We start from the raw sequence: 25,180 nt of genomic DNA on the forward strand, positions 1-25,180 counted from the left end.
ACTTAGAGCGAAATGAAGTACATATACAAATATACAAATATAAATAGTACGAGTAGTATTTAGGTATAAACTTTTGCCTTGTTCTCATTGTTTCTTATTTTTCTTGTTCTCCTGGCTTTGGTTTTTACTTTTTACATTTACATTATTTTTATTGCATTAGTATTTTCCTATGAATATCTAATTTTAGTTATGTATATCAAATTAATTAAAATACAATTAGGTTTAACAATGACACAATCACAAATCGTTTTCTTTTTAATTTTCGCGCGAAAGTTAATTAAACTTTTCTGTTTTTTTTTTCTTCTTTTATTTGTTATGAATTTTTCAATCACACTTTCTTTCATTTTATTTGGTGGCTTTTTTGTTGAGGTTTTCTAAAGGGATACAACAGCTTGATTTTCTCTATTGTATTCCTTTCCTGGCTATTGCACTCAACTTATTAATTTTTTATATGAGTATGTATTCTAACCTGTTATTTTTGTTGCGTGGGTATTGAATTCATATCGAGCCCTAACCGCCAAAATAACGTAAGCGACGTTTTTTTCAAAATTTTATTTTTGATTCAGAAATGCATCTAGATGCTCTAGGAATATTTCTGCATCAAAAAGAAAATTTTGAAAAAAATGTCGCTTACGTTATTTTGGCGGTTAGGGCTCGATATGTTTTTGATAAGTGTTTTTTTGTTTTCCTTTTTGTTTTTTGTAATGTATTATGTGTGCCCAGCGCTGTGAAATAAAACTTATTGAAATGCTGTTGACTGAAGATTATCGTTCGATCGCATTTTATTGCGATAGAGGCGTGAGTGTGTTGGTATGTACATATAATGTTAGCGGTTTTCATTGGTTCATTGAAATCGTAAAAAAAATCTGAAACATTTTACGGAAAGCTTGAAAAAAAAAATCAGTCTCTTTTCAGATCAGTTCTATTAAGTAAAAGTGCGACTGTACAATTTAGCGAGTGGCTTTTGTCTGCTCGTCTAAAAGCTTAGAATCCAATAGCACTATGAACGGTTTAAAATCTGGGCGCGCCTGAACTGTAAAAAATTTAGTGAACGTGAACACTGGGCATTAAAACAATAATATAAAAGTGTGTGTGTGTGTGTGTGTGTGAACAGGGTTTATTGTGTATACATTAGGGTAGTCCTTAAAAGGCATCATCTAAAGTTTGTATGGGACAGCCCTTAATTTGTTCTAAAACCAAAATAAAGACATCCATGATGACTTCAAAATTTAAAAATAATTTTTAGGTGTTGCTACCAGGGTTGATATTTTTTTCTAAATTTGAAAAAATCAAAAAAGTCTTGACTTTGAGTATTTGAATTTTCTTTCCAACAACGAATTAAATACATTGCCAGTTTGGCAAAAAAAAGAAGCCATACTCCGAAAACACACAAAATAATACCTTATCTTAAAAACCAGCTTATCGAGGAAGTTGAAAAAGTCCCCTTTGAGGTCAGGAAGTGCATACTAACTCTCCCTTATACATGAGTCACTTGATATTATTTAAGATAATTACACAGAACTACAAAAAAAATCTTCTTCTTCTATTGCCAATACCAGGTATGTTTCGGGTCTCTGTAATCGAATCTTAAGTCCGTTTTCTCCATCACGAAAAGGTTTTTTCTACCCCCAAAAAAACTGCCGAAATCTATGCGAGATTTTATAGTTTTTATAAATACTCATTGACGGATTTACTTTAATCCTGGCAGTGACGACTTCTTTTGGTCGCTGATTGCGAATGTGATTTTTAAAATCTAAAATGGCGGATCGAATACGACGGTCGAACATTAAAAAAAAGTTATTGAATGTCAAAGGAACCCAAAATCATTAATTTTTGTAACGAATTTAAATAATTGTTGGATATCGGTTTCGGAAATCAGGTTTCAGATTCGTAGTCAGCAACTTATACATATAGGTACTAAGTAGGAATGAATTTTGTTTTTTAAAGTTTTCGAACTCATATTCATAATCAGCGACCCAAACAACTTTCAGATACCAATAAAAATTCAATAATTTTTTTTAAAATTCGACCACCAATTTGGAACAATACCGTATTAGGAGCTTGTTTTGCATGATGCATGCATTTGGCATTGACTAAGAATTTTTAAGAATATTTTTCAACAAAATGTAAAATTTACCAGATTTAAATTTTTTCAAGCCTTGGTAGCGACCCCTAATATAGATATGAGTTGGGTAAGCACTGCGACCAGTAGGTCTATTGTGCCCTTAGCTCATCACAAGACGTTTACACACTGTCTAAAAATTTTTAAATTTTCTTTAAATTCTTTATTTGTATATAAACCAAAAGAAAAACTGAATTTTCATATTTTTAAGAACCAACCTAGTATATACTACATATTTGCATATGTACATATGTGCAAAAGTAACAACATAATAAAAATTAAATATTTAAATTAACTTTTTGTACAAAAGTACGAGCAAAATACTTGCAACAAAATATAACAAAAACATATTTTAATTGTAATCAATAAAAATTTACAGTTACTTTGGTTTTATGTCCTCACACGGCTTATTGCACGGTTATTTTGATATTGAAAAATTGTTTTGTGGTGAATTATGATTTTGTTTTAAGTTAATTTTGGATTATTTTGACATAACAACGAAGTGTTCGCACTTTTTGCTTCTGCTTTTGCTTACCACTTTTTGTCTACATATTTGTAATTATTGACAGTAACAGTTATTAAATTTAGCTCAATTTTCGCGCAATCGCATCAATTGTGTGTGTGTGTGTGATTTTTATTTGTGTACATAGTTAATATTTACTCCTAAATTTACATAAATACCTATTTTGTAAATATGTATCATATAATACAAATATATATTTGTGTTCGCATGTAAATATTGAAACATTTGCGCAAAATTATCGAATGTAATTGTATTTTTTTTAGATTTTTTTTTACCTTCTGCTGTTTTTGCTGCCACCAGTGTTGCATTTATCTATTCAATGAGCCCATGTTCAACACTTTTTTACTTAAAATTTTTCACCATTTGCTCTAATACTTACATAAATGTACATACATATGTGTAAAAAATATGTTCAATATATTCGCTTAAATTTAAAAAATATATATTCACTCACCGCATTTAAATTTAATAATAAGTACAATCAATATCATAACAATAAATGTGCGCGTGTGTGTGTGCATATGTTTTTTTTTTTGTGAGCGCGTTTTAACTCGTTCACGTTTATGTAACCCAACCACACACATCGCACATATTTATCAACTACATTCATCAATAAAAGAGTAAAATTTACCCCGCCCAATTTAATTAATTTCATTAAACATATATTTTTTTCTGAAATTTTTTTTTGCACACATATTTTTTTATGTGCTTTTTCGTTTTGATAAACCTTTGCCTAATTGCAAGTAGCGCTTGCAACTGCATGCGCGTGCGCATCTCTCATTTACATTCACATTCATGTCTTTCGTTTTTTTTTTTTATGTCTAGCTAATTAGAGTTTAAAACGCTCAATTAATTTGATAGATTTTTCTATTTTTTTTTTTCTTATAAACTGTCTATGTACATACATTTTTGGTATTTTTCGAGCGCCATATCCTTATTGCTGCATTTCCGCTGTCACTTCTGCTTAGCTGGCTCCTAAATTTTAACATGCCTATATATATTTGCCAAGATCCTCATGAAAATCCTGTAAGTACGCCAGCAATTGGGGGAAAGAAGGTCGTTGTTTCGGATCCTCGAGCCAGCAGCAGGACATCACTGTGAAACTGCAAGTGAAAAATTAAAAAATGGAAACGATGAAACTAATGTTAGTAGCAATATAGGGGTGATACAAAAAAAAGTTAAAAAAAAGTGTTTATTCCACGCGCGACGGCCGTGAAATTTCTTCTTAATAATGAACAATTATCTTAATTTTAATTTAAGTCACCATCTCTATAATCTTACTATTAGTTGTAATTTTAATCTTAATCTAATTCTTAATTTTAATATTAATCGCAATCGAAATCTTAGTCTCAACCTCAATCTGAATATTAATCTCAATCTTACTTTTAATATTAATTATAATCTTAATCTCAATCTCAATCTTTATATCAATCTCAATATCAATCTTAGTTTAAACCTCAAATTGAATCTTAAAGCATAGACAGACGGCAACGTTGATCCGGATTAACTTCGCAATTGATCTGTGCAAAATTTTGCCTCGACAGATGGCAGTAACGCGGATTTACGAGCCGCGATGTCGTAGGTTCAAGTCCACGGGCAGTGGAATATTCATTATTTTTATTTTTTTCATTCAATCATAACTTCTATATTTTTTAAAGTTATTTTGACTTTTTTAGCAAAATAAATTCTAAAAATTTAATTTAACTAATAATAAAAAAATGTGAAATAAAATAAAACAAACGAAAATAAAATAAAATAAAATTAAATATATAAGTAAAAAAAAAAATAAATAAAAAATTAAGAACAAAATTTTTTTGGCAATCGCGCCAACCGGGGATCAAACCTGGGACCTGCAGGCTTGTAGTACGCAGCCTTCACCACTCGGCTACCGCGGATGAAGTGGCTGGCTGTTTTGTTTGCTCAGGGAGCGGAGAACATAAAGAAAATTCAAAACTACAGTCACCGTATTAATTAAAATAAGTTCTTATTAGATTTTAATTGGATTCCTATCTGAATTAGTACGGTGACTGCATTATCGATAAAAAGGTATGTACATATATGTCCATGCTAGTTTTGTACTTTCTCTGTACTTTTATGCTCTCTGAGTTTCCGTCAGTGTTGTCATCTAAAATTCCCTTGATCCGAATTATGTTTGGGAATTAAATCTAGGACTTAATCCGGATCAACTGCAGTTAATTCCCGAGATAATTCCGAATTAACGAGTTGATCCGGATCAACGCTGCCGTCTATTTAAGCTTTTAATCTTACTGCTAATCTTAGTCACGATCTCAATCTATCTCAACTTTAATCGTGTCCAACCACCCCAGCATTCCCTCCGTGCCTTCTTTTGTCGCTTTTTCGTTTCAATTCAGCTTGAAATTAGACCCCAATTCACTTAAAAAAAAATAATAATAATAACTTCGAGGAATGGTTACGGACTCTGTTGCAGAGTGATTCCGGGGGTAATTTAACCCTTCCTTCAACAAAAATAACACGTATTTCCTTGATAGTGTCAAAAATTATACTTTTAAATAATAGCCCTTTAATTTTCAATTCATTTTCCCATTCTGAGAAATTATTACAATTGGTTGCATTAAATTTTCTAATAATTTTTTCAATAGATGTTTACATACCGGGTGTTAAAATAGTATCCGATCGCCCTCTATCTCAGAAAGTAGTTATTAGAGAACAAAGGACGAGGGCAAGGTTCTAGGATTCCGTGCCCGTAATCTCATAGTGTGCTATGATTTCACCTTGAAATTGAACGTCATTTCAAGGTCAAGTCCCTTTTTTACAAATGCAAACGCCAAATTTTTATTGCGGATTCGAAAAGAGACGAAAATGTTACGTCCAAATATGTCAAGACCAGGTTAGAAGGACATTTCAAGTTCAAATAAATTTGTTTCCATATTCCCTATTTTCATGGAATTTCTTTATCCCTCAAACATTTGGAATAAGAACAAGATTCTAAAATTATGGCCTACATTGCTCTAAGGGCCGTTTTCATTAAGTCTGGGTAAGACTAATCCCCGGTTAGACATCGTCATCAACGTCATATCAATATAACATTGAGTCGGTAACATCGATAATGATGTTTAACTGGGGATTAGTGTTAACCAGATACGGTGGAAAGGGCTTTAACCCAATCTCTTAGGCTTGTCTTTTAAATAAACCATACACCATCTTTAGCATGCAGTACTTACAATTCATCGGGACAGTTGATGGGTTGACCCAGACGAAAACCATCCGAGAGGTATGCACTCAACTCAAAAATGTCCACCTCCTCAAAAGGTGTAAGCGCCAGTGTGGCCAACTCCCAGAAGAGTACACCCAAAGTCCAAATGTCACTATAAGTGTTGAAGTACTTCTTCTGTAATGATTCCAAAGCCATCCACTTGAGCGGACGATTTTCGTTGTCACCCAGGCAGTGATAGTCGTCAGGAAAGAGATCGCGCGACAGAGCGCTATCACAAATTTTCACATAGCAGTCCATATCCAGACTAGAAGCAATAAACAAACGAAATGAAGTTTGATGAGTGAAAAAAGCACTTCTTATAAATGAGAGTTCCAAAGGAAATGCGCAAAGGCTAAATAAATACTCACTAGCAATTTCGCGTTGCAACATCGCGATGAATAATACCCATCGAGTGCAGATGCGCCAAACCTTTAGTCACATGCAAACCGAACTCGACTAGTTGGCGGGTGCTTAGCGGCGAATTGAGTTCACGCGATTTCTGCAAGTATCTGCAAAAAGAAGAAAACAAAGTTAGCATTATTATCTTACGCGCAACGCAAGCGCAGCAGCCGCTCTACTCACATTTTCAGATTGCCCTTGGACGGATAGGGATATGCAATCTCAGGTGGTCCTGGTAGCTCGGTGTTCGCCAGCAAAGGCGTCAATATGTTCGGATGACACACGCCAATAAGCGTCGAGGCCTCCTGCAACAGACATGCAACTTGCGTCAGCGAGGCACCATCGACGACTGTTTTGATAATCACATCGCAGGCATCACCTAAATTGCCGGCATAGATGCGTCCATAGGTGCCTTCCTTGATTAGATGCTGGCACATAAGTGTACCCGGTTGTACATTAGGAATGCGACGGAGTTTCTCCTTGGGATCACTACCACTGCCAGCAGAGGAGCTAGCGCCGCCAAAGACGCTGCCATTGCCGCCGCCGCCGCCGCCGCCGCCACCGCCGCGACTGCTCTTCGGTGTGGACATGCTGTAGACCTGGAATGCGAGAAATGGAGTGCCGAGCTTAAGTAAGAGGAAAGAAAAACAAAGAAAATTATGTGTGTGAGGGTCGTAAATAGAGTATACGAGTCTGTATGTCTGTGTGTGTGTGTGTGTGTGTGTATGATGACCGCAGGCATTATTCATCATGACAAGCGGATTTCATGCGGATGTGCCGATAGTTAGGAGTAGATAATCAATTTGTTGCAGTTGTGGAGTAGTGTGGGCGTTCACCTACACACGCATATGAGCTGGTCGTCAGTATGCACGTATCTGTGTGTTGTTTGCGGAACACTTGGAAAAGTTGCAATGTGTATTTAATATCCAAGTTAATGAACTTGTACTTCAAACAGGCATAGCGCTTTCGTCTAAGCCACCGGATAAACAAATGTCCTACGTCATTATCAGCAGTAAATTGTGTCGGACTGTGTGGCAGCAACACATCAAACACAGTGCGGTTACGCCTATATAAACAATCGATTGTGGTAGACATACGGCCATGTGGAAACATACATAAATACATATGTACATACTAGAGATGGGCACGGGCCTAAATATTCATACGCGATCCCGCCAATCCCGAAATTCAATTTTTAAGTCCCGAACCCGCCCATTCCGACGTTTTTCAGAATTGTACCGCGGGTCCCGCGAGTCCCGAAATCCATAACTAAGATTAAGTTACATGTCACAAAATAATTTTAAATATTAAAAAAAAAAAATAATGAAAGATTTGGCATTTTCGGATATTTTTTCGCTTTGCTGTTCGTTTTCATCTCAATAAAACATAAAAAGTGCATATTTAATAAAACCTTTTTAAAAAAAATTTTCTAAAGTTTCGGCGGTTGCAAAATGTTTAAATACCTTCAGGATACCGCCCATTCCGGCCATTTTGAAATCAGTCCCGTGGGACCCGATATCCCGTGCCCATATCTGGTACATACATACATATTTATATGTACAAACCCAGCAGGAGAAATAACTAACAAGAAGTTCTTCCAAAATGGAAAAATTTACGCCAAATAGCCTCATCAGTCGGCGTGAATAAAAATTGGCTAAATAGCTTCGGACTCGAGCTAGCCGAGTAAAACACAGAATCAATACTCGTATCGAGTCGTAAGAAGTTAGAGATGGTAGCGCTTAAAATTTGTGATGACATCAACTTGAGGAAACCCACATTTAAATACTTAGGAGTGGTATTAGACAAGCGTCTTCCTTTCAACGCCCACTTCAGCTATGTGAGAGTGAAAGCAACTTCAACCATCAGCGAATAATGCTTAACACGCGAGAGCCGAAACAGACCAGGCACGACAGCCGGTTCTACGTACCGGAATGACTCGGGTTTCACCCGACCAAGGGCTGTTGTTTCGGCGATCTAACCCCGTTTAGGTCGGCGAAGTATCTCAGAAGTTGTCCGTCCATAGGGCAGCATTCACTACGCATTCTCCTACTCAGGGCTGGCATCGAGTCAAACCCTGGGCCAGAAATATACACCTGCTGTGTATGCCGAAGACGTTTACACCACAACTCCACCTCAGTCAAGTGTAATGCCTGCGAGGGGTGGAGTCACCTCAGGGTCTGCTCGGGACTACGGACTCACAGACAGTGGACCACGTCGTACGTGGCCCCCTGTTGCTCAAATAGAGCAGCCTCCACGGCAACCCATAGTCCGCCCGTGCAGCCCCACACACTCACACAGCAACCACACACAGTCGCCACAACACAACAACATACCACAGCCACCACAGACCACATAACACACACAACTGCACCACCACCCACACGCCGCCGCCAACAACTCTTGGTTCCCCCTACAATCTGCACGGTATGTCAGACCAGAATATTCCGTAATGTGACATCAGTCAAGTGCAACACCTGCCTTGGCTGGTGCCACTTTAGGGCATGTTCAGGTCTGCGCACCACGCGAGATTGGACGGGGAATTTCGAGGGCCCGTGTTGCGCTGCCCGGTCGCTGGCATCAATTGCGACGCGCCCCAATACCACCACAGGGAGGCAATCACCCCAGCAGCACACACAGCCAACGGCGGCAAGAACTTACACCTCACTCACACCCCACATCACAACACGTCTCCCGAACCACATGAAGCTCCTCCAATTCAACTGTAACGGGCTACAGAGCAAGATTGAGGAGATAACCGCCTTTATGTGTCGGCATGGTATATTAATAGCTGCGGTCCAAGAGACGAAGTTGCACAGCAATTCAACTTTGTTGAATTGTGCCGGGTACAACGTGCACCGTCGAGATCGCGAGCGAGATAATGGTGGTGGCTTAGCGTTCATAACGCACCACACCGTGCAGTATCGTCTTATCGAAGCAGACATCGACCGCAGGGATACCACCCTAGAATGTCAGGGCATCGCTATCCGGTCAGGCGATGTCGAGCTCGAAATATTTAATATATACATACCCCCTGTCACCTGCTGCCCGGCAGGATATCACCCTGATATAGGTGCGCTCCTCAGAGGTGAAAACCGTATGGTAGTAGGTGACTTTAATGCGCACCACGATCTTTGGCACTCAAGCCTGTCAAACGATCGTAGGGGAACAGACTTGGCTGAGCAGATAGACGATTCGACATTCTGCACAATGAACGACGACGCACCCACCAGGATTATGGGTAACTGCAGTAGCTCGCCAGACATCACAATAGTCAGCGCTGGTCTGATAAACAGCATAACGTGGCGACCTATGCTGACTCTAGCATCAGACCATCTACCCATAGTCATCTCGATTGATAAACCAACCGACTTTGCCTCCGCCAAACACCGGACCTATGTCAACTTTTCTAAAGCTGACTGGAAAGGTTACGCGGAGTTTACTGAAAACACCTTCACATCGCTCCCCACACCAACCGACGTCCACCTCGGTGAACGTAAGTTCCGCAGGGCTATCACTGCTGCTGCAGCCCGCTTCATACCGGCAGGGTGCATATCGGACCCACGTCCAAACTTCCCTGCCGAAGCGGCTGTTTTAGCAAACGAGCGTGATAGCCTTCGTCAGGCCGATCCCGGAGATCCCCGTATCAGGGATCTCAACGCGGAGATTCGGCAACTTGTAAACGTACATAAGCGGAAGAAGTGGGAGGAGCATCTGAAGACTTGCAACTTCACCTCTGGTGTGAGCAAGCTTTGGTCAACCGTGAGGTCATTGTCTAACCCGACGAAGCACGACGACAGAGTCGAAATTTCCTTCGGCGACTATGCTTCGTCGGACCCGGAGCGATGCGCGAGCTATTTTAGCCGGCAGTTCATACTGCATCCTCCGGTGGACAAAGCCAAGCGTCGAGTGACCAGAAGGCTGCACAAACTGCCAACAAATTGTGCCCCCCTTGCTTTCACTTGCGGTGAAGTTCAGGTGGCCATCGGGAAGGCGAAAGCCTCCAAAGCCATGGGTCCCGACGGTATATGCACGCTGATGCTGAAAAATTTGGGTCCTGCGGGGGTAGCGTACCTAACGGAGGTCCTCAATTTGTCAATGGCCACTCTCATCATCCCAGACATCTGGAAGGTGGGGAGAGTGGTCCCACTGCTCAAACCGGGGAAACCTGCAAACAAAGGAGATTCGTATCGTCCGATTACACTCCTTTCCCCGGTAGCGAAGACACTCGAGGCCTTGCTACTCCCGTACTTCACAAATCACCTGACCCCATCGAAGCATCAGCATGGTTTCCGTAAAGTGCACAGCACAACAACAGCACTTAACGCCATAAACACTCAGATAACTCGTGGCCTTAACCGTAACCGTCCCTGTGAGAGAACGATTCTAGTAGCGTTGGACTTGTCAAAGGCGTTTGACACCGTCTGCCATTCCACGCTACTAGAAGATATAGAGGCCTCCTCTCTCCCACAGAGGCTCAAACGGTGGTCGGCAAATTATCTAAGTGGTCGACATTCGTCGGTAATGTTCAGAGACAAAACGAGTAAGCAGCGAAAAATAAAACAGGGGGTTCCTCAGGGTGGTGTCCTTTCCCCGCTACTGTTTAACTTTTATATTTCAAAGCTCCCTCAACCACCAGAGGGAGTCTCGATTGTCTCCTATGCCGACGATTGCTCGATTATGGCGACTGGGAATGGAATTGATGACCTGTGTTCGAAAGTAAACGGCTATCTCTCCGAACTTTCTCGCTTCTTCACTGCAAAGTGTCTAGCCCTCTCCCCTACGAAATCCTCCGCGACCCTGTTCACAACCTGGACGAAGGAGGTCAGGCTACCGCTGGGGATTCACGTCGATGACACACCAATTCCGACGGTGAATAACCCCAAAATACTCGGAGTAACTTTCGACAGCCTGCTCTCCTTCTCTGCGCACTCAACCGCTATTGTCAATAAAGTACAGAGCCGCAACAAGGTCCTCAAGTCGCTAGCCGGCAGTACTTGGGGCAAAGACAAAGAAACGTTGCTGGCAACATACAAGGCAATAGGCCGGCCGGTTCTGAACTACGCAGCGCCAGTGTGGTCGCCTGGGACTAGTAGGACGCAGTGGACGAAGCTACAGACCGCACAAAACACCGCACTGAGGACAGCGACGGGATGCCTCCTGATGACGCCTGAACACCACCTGCACGGCGAGGCGCAAATGCTCCCGGTGAAGGAGCACAATATAATGCTCTGCAAGCAGTTCCTGATTGGGACCCACAGAAGTGGCCACCCGTGCAGACAGCTGCTTGCAGAGGAGCCCTCGCCTAGGCACGTCAGGAGGCATCTATATGAACTAACGGACGAAGTCCAGAGGTTCATTAAGCAACCTCTGGACCCGACAGCCTACAGACAGGCCTTGAACGGCATTCACAGGGACTCAGTCTCGAGTTATGTAGACTCTAGACCTGTGAATGCCGTTCTAGGCACACCACCCCCGGACATTGACGAGACGGAGCTTCATCTGCCTCGGGAGACGCGCACCACACTTGCACAACTTCGCTCCGGCTACTGCAGCAGGTTAAACTCCTACCTGAGTAGGCTGAATGAGGATGTGCCTAATGAATGTCCGGCATGCGGAGAGACCCCACATGACTCGAAACATCTCTTCGCATGCCCGGCAAACCCGACATCCCTAACGACCTTGTCCTTATGGGCAAACCCCGCAGAAGCTGCACGCTTCCTAGGGTTGCCGTTAGTGGAACTTGACGACAACGACTGAGATACCAACCGATCTGGGCGGGGTTGTTGTAGCCGCTACAACAACAACAACAGCGCCTTCAGAATAGTGTCGGACGAAGCAGCTTTCGTAATCGCCAGTATGATACCAGTACGTATACTGGCGAGAGAATCGACGCTCCTGGTATCCACCACGCATGCTCTAACTCAAATAGACTGAGTCGAACGCGGGAAAGCAGCATTATGTAGTGACAAAACCTAGGCCTTTTCTGTAAGCCCGCTGAATGCAATACTAGCCAAAAATGCTGCTTACTATTTAGAAGAACTAATTTATAAGTTATATTTGTACCTGCAGTGTACCCGATGTAATCTAAACTAGTCAAAAGATTCCAAGTGATAAATAAATTGTTAAAAAAGGTCTTTCACTTTAAACAAGACGTAGAAAACCCTACTCGGTGTAGCCCAGGACTTAGTACAACCGACTGGAATGAACGTGCAAGCCTGGTGCTCAAACCGTCCCCGACGAAATACTTGATGGCGGTAACAAGGGATTGGTACTTGAACAGTAGGAGGTTTAGTTAGGGTTAAGGTCCCTCACTGACGGGTATAGGTTTACGATGCTTCTTCCTCAGAAAAAGAAAAATGTGTACTTTGGCTAAAACTCGTATCTCAGAAACCACTACTACTTCGTATCTCGCAAAATTAATTCAAAATAGGACTGAGAATGCTACAATTAATTATATATTGTTCATAATTAACTAAGAAGTACTTAATCTTCAATATTAAGTAAAAAAGTTATTAAAAATAATTTTATGTCTTTAATAGAGAGTGTTCTTTGAGAGAGTTTTGAGATACAAGGTTTTGCCAAAATACCGTCGATATGTGAAAATATTTGCACGGTTTTTATGAAACATAGTTTCACAATCTCATAGACTAACAGTCAATTTCAAAAAAAATAAAGCAGGCTTTAACTGGTCAGACCGATTCTCCTTTACTGAATGCCTTAGACAAGGCCCCTAATCTTAATCTACTCAGAAAAGTGCAGATGATTAGTATGTTCTGCATCAGCGGATCAGTCCGGACGACGCCAAATGATGCTTTAAATGTCTTTTTGGATGATCTGCCACTAGACCTTGTGGGTCAGCAGATGACATCTCTTTCTGCAGTTCGATTAAGAGACACAGAGCAATGGGAATCGGGATTGCTGGGCCATTCCTGCATTCTGGAAAAATGTAGAATTTTTCAGGGTTATACAGACCGTTGTATTGAAACTCCGGTTCCGGATAAAAACTTCGTCATGAAAATCCCAAGCAAGTAGGAAAACTCGTGGTCTATGTGTGTAACTGCTTTATGAATCGAATATTTGAATGAACATGTCACTTTGCAGAGCTCTTTAAATCTACATATTCTATATTTTTATGAATAAGGCCATATGAAGCTATCTTGACATTAAAACCGACCTTCAAAATAAAAATTTTTGTCGAACGAGACTATTTTTCCTCAACTCTCCATCACATAAAAAATCAATACATTTATTTAGCCTAGCGGTTCTCTCTCTGGCTATTGACATATTTGATTTTGTCACAACACAAGTCAATTATCCACGCTGTGGGACGTCTGTTCATTTGCCATTTTTAGGTATTGACTTTTAGTCGCGAAGTTTGTGATTGGAAAACTTTAACAATTCTATGAAATGAATTTAATTAAAGCTGAAGTGTAAATACCTTTCAAAGTCAAAGGAAATTTAATAAATCCGCTACAGGCCAACGAACTAAAGTAGTAAAATAAATATTTCCTTAAAATTTTGATTTACATACTTTCCTAGTTTAATTCAAATTACCATGTAATTCAAAGCAGCTGTCATTTACTTGTATTTTTTTTTGCTGTAAGCCAAGTTAAGCTCTTGCTGCTGCCATGTTTGTGCGCGTCAAATAACAAAAGCCCTTAATGGTAAATTTATTAGCAGCAAAGCAAAAATGACAATACACGATACAGTTGCTGCAAGCTGTTAACGGTATTTTAATTTCCCCAAATAACACGAATTTTCTCTAGCTTTTTCTTACACTGGCACTGTGATTGTGATTTTTTCAATTAATGCGGTTGAGCTCAAGGATTTTTATATGTATTTGTATGTGTAAAAAAGTTTTTAGATTAAGTTTTCTTTCTCGTGGCTTAACAAATGTTGTTGTTTATTTTATTTTTGTTGTTATTGTTGCAGGTATTAACAGAGCTTTGCATCACTAAATAGAGTTGTCATTTGTAGAGGCCAGACTACGAACCAAAGCTCCAAATGTGTATGAAAGGCCTCCAAGGCCAAAGCAACCAAACAAAAAATAAAAAATAAAATAAAAGCCACCAACAGCCAATAAAGAAAACCAATGCGGCTCTTATCTCGTTGTGGTCACCACCGATGCTTTTGTGCGTTTGCTTTTGTGGCTTAGCAGCGGACAGGGTTATTTAAGCAGCTGTAAGGAGAACTGCATACGTATTGCCTATGGTCAACGCCGCAATTTGTCAGTTTGTGGTTGGGCTCACAAACGCCATAAATCTTCATCAAGTGAAAATTACGTAATTTCCCAACCGCCAAACGTCGAAGCCGCAAGCAACAATTGCCACGATTTTGGCTTACCTACCACTGCTGCCACTAACGTTTTCATAGCGATGCTGGCCCTTCGTTGCTTTTTGTGAAGCTTACCGCACGCGAACTGTGCGTGGGGTTAGCTATAAATGCTTTGGAAATGTGGCAAAAAGCAATTTTCGTAAAACAATGCGAAAGTAACAAAACAAACAAGAAATCAATGAAAAATAAGAAAACAAACAACAAAAACAATGAACTAGAGTGACAAAAGCAGTGAGGTCCAGCAGTGGAATGACGTATATGGTTTAATTGCATACAGGCGTCTTTTGTTAATGAATATGTATGTATGTATGCAAAAAAAAACTACGAAAAAACCCAACTATAGAAATTAACAATACGAGCAGCAATTAAAAAAAAAGCAAACATTTCCGAAATGGCAATACTGTCCGGCAAGATAATAGCTACAAAGCAGCAGACGACAATAATCTCGCCACCCTCAGCTTCAGTCACAACGTAACAGTCAGCCATAAAAAAAAAAAAATAATAATAAAAATCAACCAACCGCCTTTGACAGCAATTTAATTTATTAAAGTGAACAAAAACACAATAGTAGGAAAATTCATTTGCGTTCGACCGCAAATTGTCGTTGATGTGGCAATGGTTGAAATGGGCTTAAACATTGACAATGTAGGAGCCGCCCCAAAATGGTCGGCAGTGAAAACAATTGCCTTTTGCCAGGCTGCGATTATGTATTGTGGATAATATTGTAGGGCATGTATAGGTATGAGGACAAAAAAAAAAATCAGCATTGTTCGAGAGTGTCAAAAAGTTACTGTTACAAGGATAATAATATGACGCTATAATATATATACATATAAACTAATAAAAAAGAACGAGATCAGTCCAGTCATAAAAGCGTAAAGAGCTGAACGAGCAACACGTTGCGGCACATTGCTGAATTTCTACTTGGCAACGGTGGAAATGGCTAGCAAGTTGAAAGTTTGACAGGTAACTGCAGCGGCGCGAAGCGTCCGAAAGCAATATAAGTGGCATGTGAAGCGGAGTCATAGCCCAGCGAACCATACTCAGACACGTTATGTTCGTAAACAGTTAGCTGATAGTAATTTTAAGTGAATATCGACATCTGAGTGAAAGATCAACCTATCTCCGCAGCCAGTTCGAAAACGTCCCATCTCAGAAAACTTTTCGATAACGTCCTACTTCAGAATTTGATTGATCAACGCCATATTTCAGAATTTTATTGAAAAATACCCCCTGTCTCAGAATTTTGCTGAAGAATGCCCTATCTCAGAATTTTGTTCAAAAACGCCCTCTCTCAACTGAAAATACATTGAAAAAGTGCTGAGATACAGCGTTTTTGAACCGATTTCTGAGATAGAGCGTTCATACTTCTAATTCTGAGATAGAGCATTCTTGAAAAGTTTTCTGAGGTACGGCGTATTCGAACTGACTGCCGATATAGGTCGATCTTCAACTCAGATATCGATATATGAAAAATTCAGAAGTGGAATAAGACCAACAATTTGACAGATCTGGATATAGCTAATATGTGTAAACCTCCGTAAGAAATCTAATCCGAAGCTGGACACTGTTTTATAACTACAGGTTTCCTTTGAAGAGTCTTGGAATGTCTGCAAATAAAGGTAAATAATTTGCATAATCATTCCTGGCACTGTAAAGATTATTTATATTCGACTATTTTCCTCAGTAACAGAACTGACCCTAGCATATTCAGGACTCAAGTTACTGTGCGGCGTAACAGTGTCGCTCTCTAATGAAGTGAAATATTTGGGTGTCATCTTCGACAGGGAACTGACGCGGCAACGCAACGTAGAGGGGCAGTCATGGTTCAAAGCATGGATGCCGATAAGTTTATGTACAAGATAACTCCACAGGCATCTAAAATGATGGCTCTAAACAAAATCTTAGAGAGGAGAGTGGTGCACACTCGAATGACTTCTCATAAGAACTCGAATTTAGGCTGTCTGACCACTGTTGTGTCTTCCGGGCAGAACTCCCGTCCATAAAAGAGGCTTCTACTCTATAGTGCCATCCGGACAGAACTCCCTTTCATAAAAGAGGCTTCTACCCTGGCTCATCAAAGCAGCAATTAAGTCAATAGATTGCTGTGAGACCTCGTCAATAACTGCGATAGAATTTAAGAAAATCCTTAAATATTTAGCTTCAAGGTCCTCTACCTACATTGTGTTGGTGGCCAGAGAGACGATCGAAGTAACTGCGCAGTATACAAGCTTGTCAGGAAGGGAGCCACCCTGTCTGACGTCAAGATATCTAAAATAAAACTCCATAGGCCCCTCGGGGTCGTACGGAGAATTCAATATTTTCACCGCGATATTTAATCTAATCACCGATGGGTCTAAAATAGAGCGCGGATCATCATATGCATTTCTTCTGAACACCTGGCAGTCAGAAGATTAATACATTGGTGTGACTTTGCGAATATTTTTCAAACAGACGTATTTTATATCGCCAAAGAGTGATGTACTTTTCAGCGAACTAGTTTACGTTACCTCAAAGGCGTGCGCGTCGCAATTTTCTCGAAATAGCACCCGCTCATCGTGGCTTCCCAACAAAATTGAAGCTGATTAAGGAGTGCAGAATTCGAATAGAGTTAGTAGTCAGCTCGAAATAGATTTCATTTCGGTTCTTCTCCATCGCAAGGATTTTGAAAATGAGGCTAGTATCCCTTGTGTTTGGCCTCAAATGAAAAACTGATATCTGGAGTCTCTTTCGAAACTAAGTGCTTCGTTAACCTTCGAACAAAGAAACAGTGTGGAGATCCAGCGAACTCGGTAAAAACTTTCTAGGACGGAAAATGGAACTGGAGCTGTATGGCATTTGGAGGGTAACTTTAGACGCTATTTTGCGAGAGACTTTGCAGTTATTAAAGCAGCTGAATGGATAATTACCGACAGGTAGCTAAGCTGCTCTAAAAGTCTTGATAATCCCATGTTCCTCTTAAAAAAATGTCCATGAATGTAAGTTGCTGCTGGATCCCATTAAGAAATATAACACGTTGGAACTTACTTATGTGGGTACCGGGAAACTGTGGTGTTAAAGGCAACAAACTGGAGGATAAATTGGCGAACTGCGATTCTTTGCGACGTCCAATTCGATGGGAACCAATATTAAGGCCAAGACAAATGTTTCTTGAGAAAGGATAAATCACTACTCCGACAAAGAACTAGTGAGCCATGAGACTATTTACCGGACAGAATTCTTGGGACAGCATATGATCACCATAAGTGGTATCGGTGACCCAATGTTTATACTTTGCTTTCAGGATGATTTGTTTGCAGCTTTCAGGCCTACGCCAACTGAGATGGTGTATTTTTAGTCAGTTGATTTTCCTAACAGATGTACGCTAAATAACGAATTCATGTTCATTTTATTTTGTAATGGTTGATTTAGAAAATTTTCTTTGAGCCATAAGGCCGATTCCAAGCCAAGCCCCTAAATGTTGATATTTGATATATTTTTTGTTAACATTGCATATTCAACTTTAACAGCTGCAAACTAAGAAAGCAAAAACAACTAAGCAGTGCCATCCGTGTCAGCGTGAGCATATCCATAAAATATGCTTATCATTATCGGAATATTTATGTAAATATGTATATCGATGGCATAGTTGTGATCGGTAAAGCTAGTAGCGATAGATTTTTAATAAATTAATCAAAACCGTTATCGATAGCGAAACCGATAACAATAACAAAGCTGTTTTAAATTAAATATTTTCCTATGCAATAAAATCCAATTTTGTTCATTGGACACATGAAATATTCAGTACCTACCAAAAAAAAACCACAAACATTCACGACACTTAAATACGTATAGAGACATACATACGTTGTCATAACTACATATACACTTGCAAAAGGAAAATTTCAATTAAAGCGAAACAATATACACTCTATCATCCAGTGCGCCACAACGACAAACGCCATTCCAACTAGGATGCTCACAGAGGACGTATACATAGGAGGAGTGTTAAGGCGGTTCGGTGATAAATCTTTGTCGCCGAATAAATAGCAATGCGACGCTTTGTGCTAAATTTAAGGAGGAGCAGCAGCAGCGAAAGAGGCTGGCCGCAACACCCACTCAGCCAGGCAGCATGCAGCGTTGGGCGGTAACCAACAACGCAGTGAAAGTGTAATTAAAACTTTGACTAACGACATCCAAGCGAGCTGAAGCGAACCAACACGCAAATAAGTGGCAACTGTGGCAATAAGAAGAGAAGGGCCAAACTACATACAAACAATGTATTGTAAAGCAAAAAGGTAAGGAGCGCACGGCAGATGAGCAGCAGTCTGGCAGCTGTGCAGCAGTTGCGGTTGACATTGGTTTCGGTGGCAATGAATTAACATGGCATGTCGGTGTAGCTGCCGCTGTTGCCACTTTTCCCACTGTTGTTCCCACCGCTCCCACCACTGTGTGCTGTGTGCTGTTGCGGCATGTCGATGTCATAACTTAAATCTTTAATAGACTCGAAATGGTATTGCTGCAAGCAATCGGAAAATCAGTATTGCCGAACTTAAAACGAATGAGCAACTTCAACCCAACGAATTTCTATGCATAGTGCAAATGGCTAAGAGTCTGGCCAAGCCGGGGGGCTCTGGCTTTGTAATGAGTCAGCAAAAGTTGAGGGCCTGCAGCTTTCAAGCTGGTAATTAGTGTAAGCGTGGCACTGGGGAACAGTAATGACGTTTGTTGTTATCGTCGTTATAGCAGCTGTGCTCTGGTTGTTGTTGTCAATCTTAACTGCGCTCAACCTACATGGATATTCCACTGCCATTGCTAGCTGTTTGGGCTGTGCGTAAATTAGAGATTTTGACAATTGCCACTAAGCTCGCTAACCCCCACCCGATGCCGTTGAATAACATTTGTTGTGTGCGCGCACGTCAATGAGCTTATCCAGTTGGTATCTGTGTACATTTGTATATATGTATGTACATACATCATTGCAACTCCCACACCTCCTTTGTCGCTTCCTACTCGGCCTTGCCCTCGAGCACAGTACTTACATTGGGGTTGAGTTGAGTTGACATTTTCGATGGGTTTGTTGTGACATTCGAAATGACATATCCAATAACATAGCATCCTCGATGAGTGTCCCGCTGCAGTGAACCGGCTGTTGCAATATCAGTCAAATTCATGCCGTAACTGTCGACCCTGCGCTGCAGCTGGCTCTACACACATCGAATGCATAAACATAGAGATCCGATGCTATAGAAATCGGTACAAACACGCTTATACACGTACTTGTGGTGTGGAGTAAACGATAACGGAATGGGAAATCCCAGTAAGCATTTGCGGTGATGAATTTGCTACCACGAAATAAGCGCGAATGATTGATTGGTAGTGTCGTTTTCTGTACCAGGGACCGAGAACTCGTCCCGGTTTTGGTTTAGTTCTGCATGAGAATAAACTGTAATGTTAAGAATGTTCCCACAAAAGAACCAAACGGGAACAAAAGTATTGAAAGCACGGGAATAAAATGAGAACAAAAGGTTCGGGAACATTTCCGTTAAGAGTACAATGCGAACAAAACTCTCGGGAACGTTATCAAGAAGAACAGAACGAGAACGAAAGTATCGAGTACGTTTCCAAGGAAGAACAAGTATGGGAAATTATCTGCTAGAGAACAAAATGAGAACAAAAGTTTTGTGATCTTAAGGTTCGGAATGAGAGGGGCGTCTGCGTGTTGGGACGAAAACTCGTTTTAGTGAGAAGCATAATTGTTAATTCTAAACCACAAGAAAGCTGGATCATTTCAAGTTCTAGATCGAACAGTCCATTTATGGAACAATTTTACATTTTCTGTGCAAGACAAGTTCGTCTCAAGTATATTCAATGCTTTCTGTTTTTGGTTTTGTTCTGCATGAGAACAAACTGTAATGTCAAGAATGTTTCCACAAAAGCACCAAACGTGGGCAAAAGAGTTGAGAGCAGTTAAACTGGGAATAAAATGTGAACAAAACTCTCGGGAACGTTCTCAAGAAGAACAGAATGAGAACGATACATTCGACAACCTTTTCAATGAGAACCAAATTAGAGCGGCAGTATCGCCAAAAACCTAGTATCTCAAAAATTATTATCTGAATAAGTACTACGGCGAACGTTGTAGCTAGCGTTGTACTAAGAGTTGCAAAGTGGACTTAAGTTCTATTCCTGGTTCGCGTAACGATTCCAAGAAAGTGTTTTTTTTTTCAGGCAGGCAATGGTAAATTCCCGAGTGAACTACTGCCATAAAAAAGCTTCTCATAAACTACATTTGCCATTCGGAGGCGGGGACTGTAGTTCCCTCCGTCTGTGTGAAATATCAAGCCGCTCACCTCAATTTAGCGCATAAGCTCGTACATATTATGTACCCTTAATAAAAATATGAACTGTAAATATTTACTGTTTCAGGCATTCATAAGAAGTAAATTACGACTTAAGTGTTCCATTGGACAGAACAAGTTCTAAGTGGTCACGAATAAAACGAGTAAAATCAGGACGAATTTCGACAAATCTCGAAAAAAGTCCAAAGAATTAAAAAAAAAAATTAAAAAACAGGATATCTGAAAGTATCGAAAATACTTGTTGAATAAAAAAAAAATTTGATGAGTCACAAAAAATTCCCAATAGTTCCGAAAAACTTTTGACGATTTTCGAATGATTACGAAACATTCTAAGTTAATGACCGAAAGTCTCAAAGGAAGGCCAAAATTCGTGAATAACAAAATGCTTTAAAGTCTGAAAAAAAAAACTTACGAAAAATCCCGAAAGGTCCTCTCATAAAATCCCGCAAGAAAGAACTTGAAAACTTCCATGAAAATTATTCTGAAAAACCTGAAAAATCACGAAAAGGCCCGAAAACTTTTAATAATTTCCCCAAAACACTCCAAAAAATGTCAAGATTCTTAAAATTCCGAAAATATACATTAGCCAAAATTCCTACGTATAATTAAAAAAACACAAAGATTCACGAAGAAATCCCGAAAAGTTCCGAAAAACTTCTGACAAAAAAACGTATAAAATCTGTACAAAAAGACTCGAAAAGTTTCAAAATAATATTTGGAGGTAAAAGTCAAAACCTGCAAATAATTCAAAAAAAAGACAAAAGGAGTCACGAAAGGTGCCGACTCTTCGGAAAAACTTCTGACACACTTTGAAAAATCATGAAAAACTCTCGAAAAAAGAACACGAAACGTCTTGAAAAATCAGAAAAATTTTGAAACTAAATACTCTTTTTCAAAGATGTTCTAAATAGCAAAAATAATGCATGCTAAATGTCTCGCTTCATTCGACTACTTATATGGAACTTAAGGTTACTTGGGTTATAAACAAGCTAAAATGTAATCCATCAAAACAACCACAGTTACATTTTATATCCATAGCACATAAATATTCACTATACATATACATACATAAGTATGTATCTATCAACTTGCCCTGATGTGCTTGTCTACTTTTATGTGACATCTATTCACATTTGGTGTGTCCAATGCATTCTATCTCGGCTATTCGAATTGCAATCCTGCAGCTGACGCATATTGCCAACGCTTGTTACCACACTGAAGAGGGTGTAATTGTTGTAGCACCTCGGGATAACCCGCACCACAATTCAACTTCAGCGTTAGTGGGTGTGACAGCTATTGTTCAATGCTTAAATGCTGCAAAATTTCGAATAGCGAAAGGGCTAGTGGTTTGGTTAAGAGTAGCTAGCGATGCTTTCCAAGCGGGATTGTGGCAGTTAAAATCAATTTACTTACGCACTCACACCTGCCAGTTAAAATTGTAATCGTACTTGACGTTTCGTTTTATTAGTTAAATTGCCAGTAGGTTGGATGAGTGGGCATTTAGCGATGCCAGTGATTTCCCCAAAACTTTTCAAGTTGGGACGAAGAGCGTTTATAATTTGATGTACGAAAGTTACCTAGCTTGAGCGAGGGAAAATTAAGTATTTATTACGGCCCAACTGAGCGTCTACATTGTAGAACTTACATTAAAAAATCGTTATTAAAGGCGAAAAGAAACTTTATGATTTTCCCGCAAAGGTGTAAAATGCTACTTCTGGGGTCACAAGGCGAATTTATACAAGGTAGTGTTACTGGCGAATTTAGATTTTCGCCACGGTCCTTCTGAATGTCAAAACGACGTGTTTGTTGTAATATGAATTCACCTTGTTTTACAACAAACACATCATTTTGACATTCAGAAGTACCGCGGCGAAAATCTAAATTCGTCAGTCACACCACATTGTATAAATTCGCCTTGGGTGGTCACAGTCGGGTAGTCTGGGCAAGGGTGAGTAGCTCACTCGTGTGAATTTTAAGGAAACAATTGTTTGCTTGGTAGGTATCAGTATTGCAGCAATGGTTTTCATGAGTCTAGGTTTGGAGATCCCTGATGTACTTCAGAGTTTCCGCTATTCTCGGCTCAACAATTGGCTCCAACCCTTTTATACATTTCAAACAACCTCCAGGTTTCCTCAGCCAGTTCGTTGCCTTAAACAACAGTGTCTCTGGTATCCACAAGAGTTCAAGATTTCTGCATTTAGTAACGGAGTCCCGCCTTATCTTACATTCAAAGAATAGTCTGATTTCAAAAACCTTTGATACGTGAAGTAGAAAAATATCAGAAGCCACCTTCCAGATCCCATCCAGCTCCAGTTATCTTTTTGTCTTGACGTCGGTATGTAAAGTGTTTAGCGAGATCCCAAAAAGAACGATTGGATCCCTCCATTGTTCTATTGGTGGGAATCCAACCTACCAAATTAGACTTCAGGTGACGGAACTCCGATTGTCACATCGTCTTCTACACCACATTTTAGCTAGTTTAGCATGGAATCTTTGGTTTTGGCTATGGCTCTACCCCAGCATACTACAGTGGATTGACGTGATATAGCTAAGAATACGCAAAGCACCATAGCCACACTCAGACCCTAGGTCTTACTAGAGGTTCTTCAACACTGTCCGAAAATTTTAAGCGCTCGGTTTACGTTAAGCTTCACGTAGGCTTTCCAAGTAAGGTTCCTATCTGTAACTGCCCCTAGATATTTCACTTTGTCGGACAGAATTCGTTTTAAATCTCTAAGCACGAGAAGACTAATATCTTCAAACTTTCTTTTTCGCGTGACCTATAACGATTATCTATTTGAAGTTGACAGAAAAGTGCATCATTAATCAATTTCAGGATTCTCTGTAACTTTACTCAGATCTCACTGAAAGATTTGCTTGACTCCAATGCACAAACATCATCCGCGTATGACTCGCTTTTTCGTAAAAGGATGTCCACTACTAAACACCACAAGATGTGAAGAGTACACCGCCCTGAAGGCATCCACATCAAACCTCTGCCATGGTACAAAGGCCATCTGCATTTCCCCACAATAAGCAATTTTACAAATAAGATGGATGGGATCTTTCTCATCACTGTTTCGTTCACTTCATTCCTACTGGCCACCGAGCACATAGAGTTAAAAGTAGGGATGCTAAACGGGCCTTGATTATGGGAGAAACTCCCATTATCTGATCTCCATGACTTTCTATTCCGTTAAGTATATTGGTATATTCTACGGAGACTGCTAAACCTTCTGATCTAATATACAGACGTACCTTTTGACTTTGCGCTCAAGACTTTTTAGCATGAAGGACATCGGACTGATTGGCCTGAAGCCTTTTGCCAGCGCGTAATCATCTTTCACCTTCCTCAAATCGCGTTATAACCAACCTAATCAGAGTTATCGACAAAACGTAACACTTGGAGGCCAACATTTGTTCATTCTATCGAAAGCAGCTTTGACATCTGAGAAAGGTAGGAAAGGACTTGGTCTATGGGGAATGTGTGGTCTCTGTTACATTTAAGAGCTCTGTAGCCACACTGATAAGGCCCAATCTGTTTGTCGACGGTGGGCGATAAGATCTCATATTCGCTGGGGCCGCGAGGTACAAAACGGCTAAATATGAAAGTTCCTTATTAACTGTCATAAGAAAAGAGGAATGCATTGGCACAACCACTCTGAAGTTAATTTTCCATCCACCACCACATGTTTACATAAAATATAAATATGTACTCCCATCGACAAAAGCTCAGTGTATATGTATATATAGCTTCGTTGCATGCCACCCGTTGCGTCAGCTGTGAAATTATCACACCAAAAATACAACAACACGAACAGGCATTGCTTTCATAATATAAAAGCACGACAATTTTCCACCGAGCAACCCACTTAATAAACGTGAAATTGAACAGGTGTTGCCAAGGCGTCCTAACTTGCGTTAATCCTTTCGGTGTGTACGTCATTCATTTCTGAATTCGTTTTACCGGCATTCAAATTGCTATGTTCGCAACACCTCCATTCAGTTATCTGCTGCTATTGCTTTTCATTACCATTCTTACTCCTTCCTACATTCCACCAATTGTTTTACTTGGCACCTTCCATTTCCCTGCATTGCGTTCTTCTCGAGCTCACAATCAGTGCGTGAGGCGTTTTCGTGCGTAGTGTTGTGCAGCTCTCCAATTATATTTCAATTTGCTTAAAGTAAGAAACTGCCTGGTTGGGTTGTAGTTAGCCTGCGGGGGG

At 40.1% G+C, this 25,180-nt stretch overlaps 1 protein-coding gene across 2 annotated transcripts in view; it reads right to left on the reverse strand.

Annotated features, from left to right (window-relative positions):
* Nucleotides 1–3,056: 3,056 nt before the first annotated feature.
* Nucleotides 3,057–25,180, reverse strand: part of LOC118742985 (tyrosine-protein kinase RYK) — a 92,155-nt gene continuing 70,031 nt past the window's right edge. The window contains exons 7-10 of one of the 2 annotated variants that reach the window (XM_036475430.1): nucleotides 6,463–6,878; nucleotides 6,249–6,389; nucleotides 5,849–6,145; nucleotides 3,057–3,748 (exon numbers count right to left, since the gene is read on the reverse strand). In XM_036475430.1, coding sequence (XP_036331323.1) covers nucleotides 3,637–3,748; nucleotides 5,849–6,145; nucleotides 6,249–6,389; nucleotides 6,463–6,878 — 966 coding nt within the window. In that variant the 3' untranslated portion in view covers nucleotides 3,057–3,636. Of the gene's footprint in view, nucleotides 3,749–5,848; nucleotides 6,146–6,248; nucleotides 6,390–6,462; nucleotides 6,906–25,180 lie in introns of both variants that reach the window. The other variant, XM_036475429.1, reaches the window with a different exon arrangement.

This window comes from Rhagoletis pomonella, unplaced genomic scaffold, assembly GCF_013731165.1.
Source record: "Rhagoletis pomonella isolate Grant_MI unplaced genomic scaffold, Rhpom_1.0 Rhpom_scaffold_00007, whole genome shotgun sequence".
NCBI lineage: Eukaryota > Metazoa > Arthropoda > Insecta > Diptera > Tephritidae > Rhagoletis > Rhagoletis pomonella.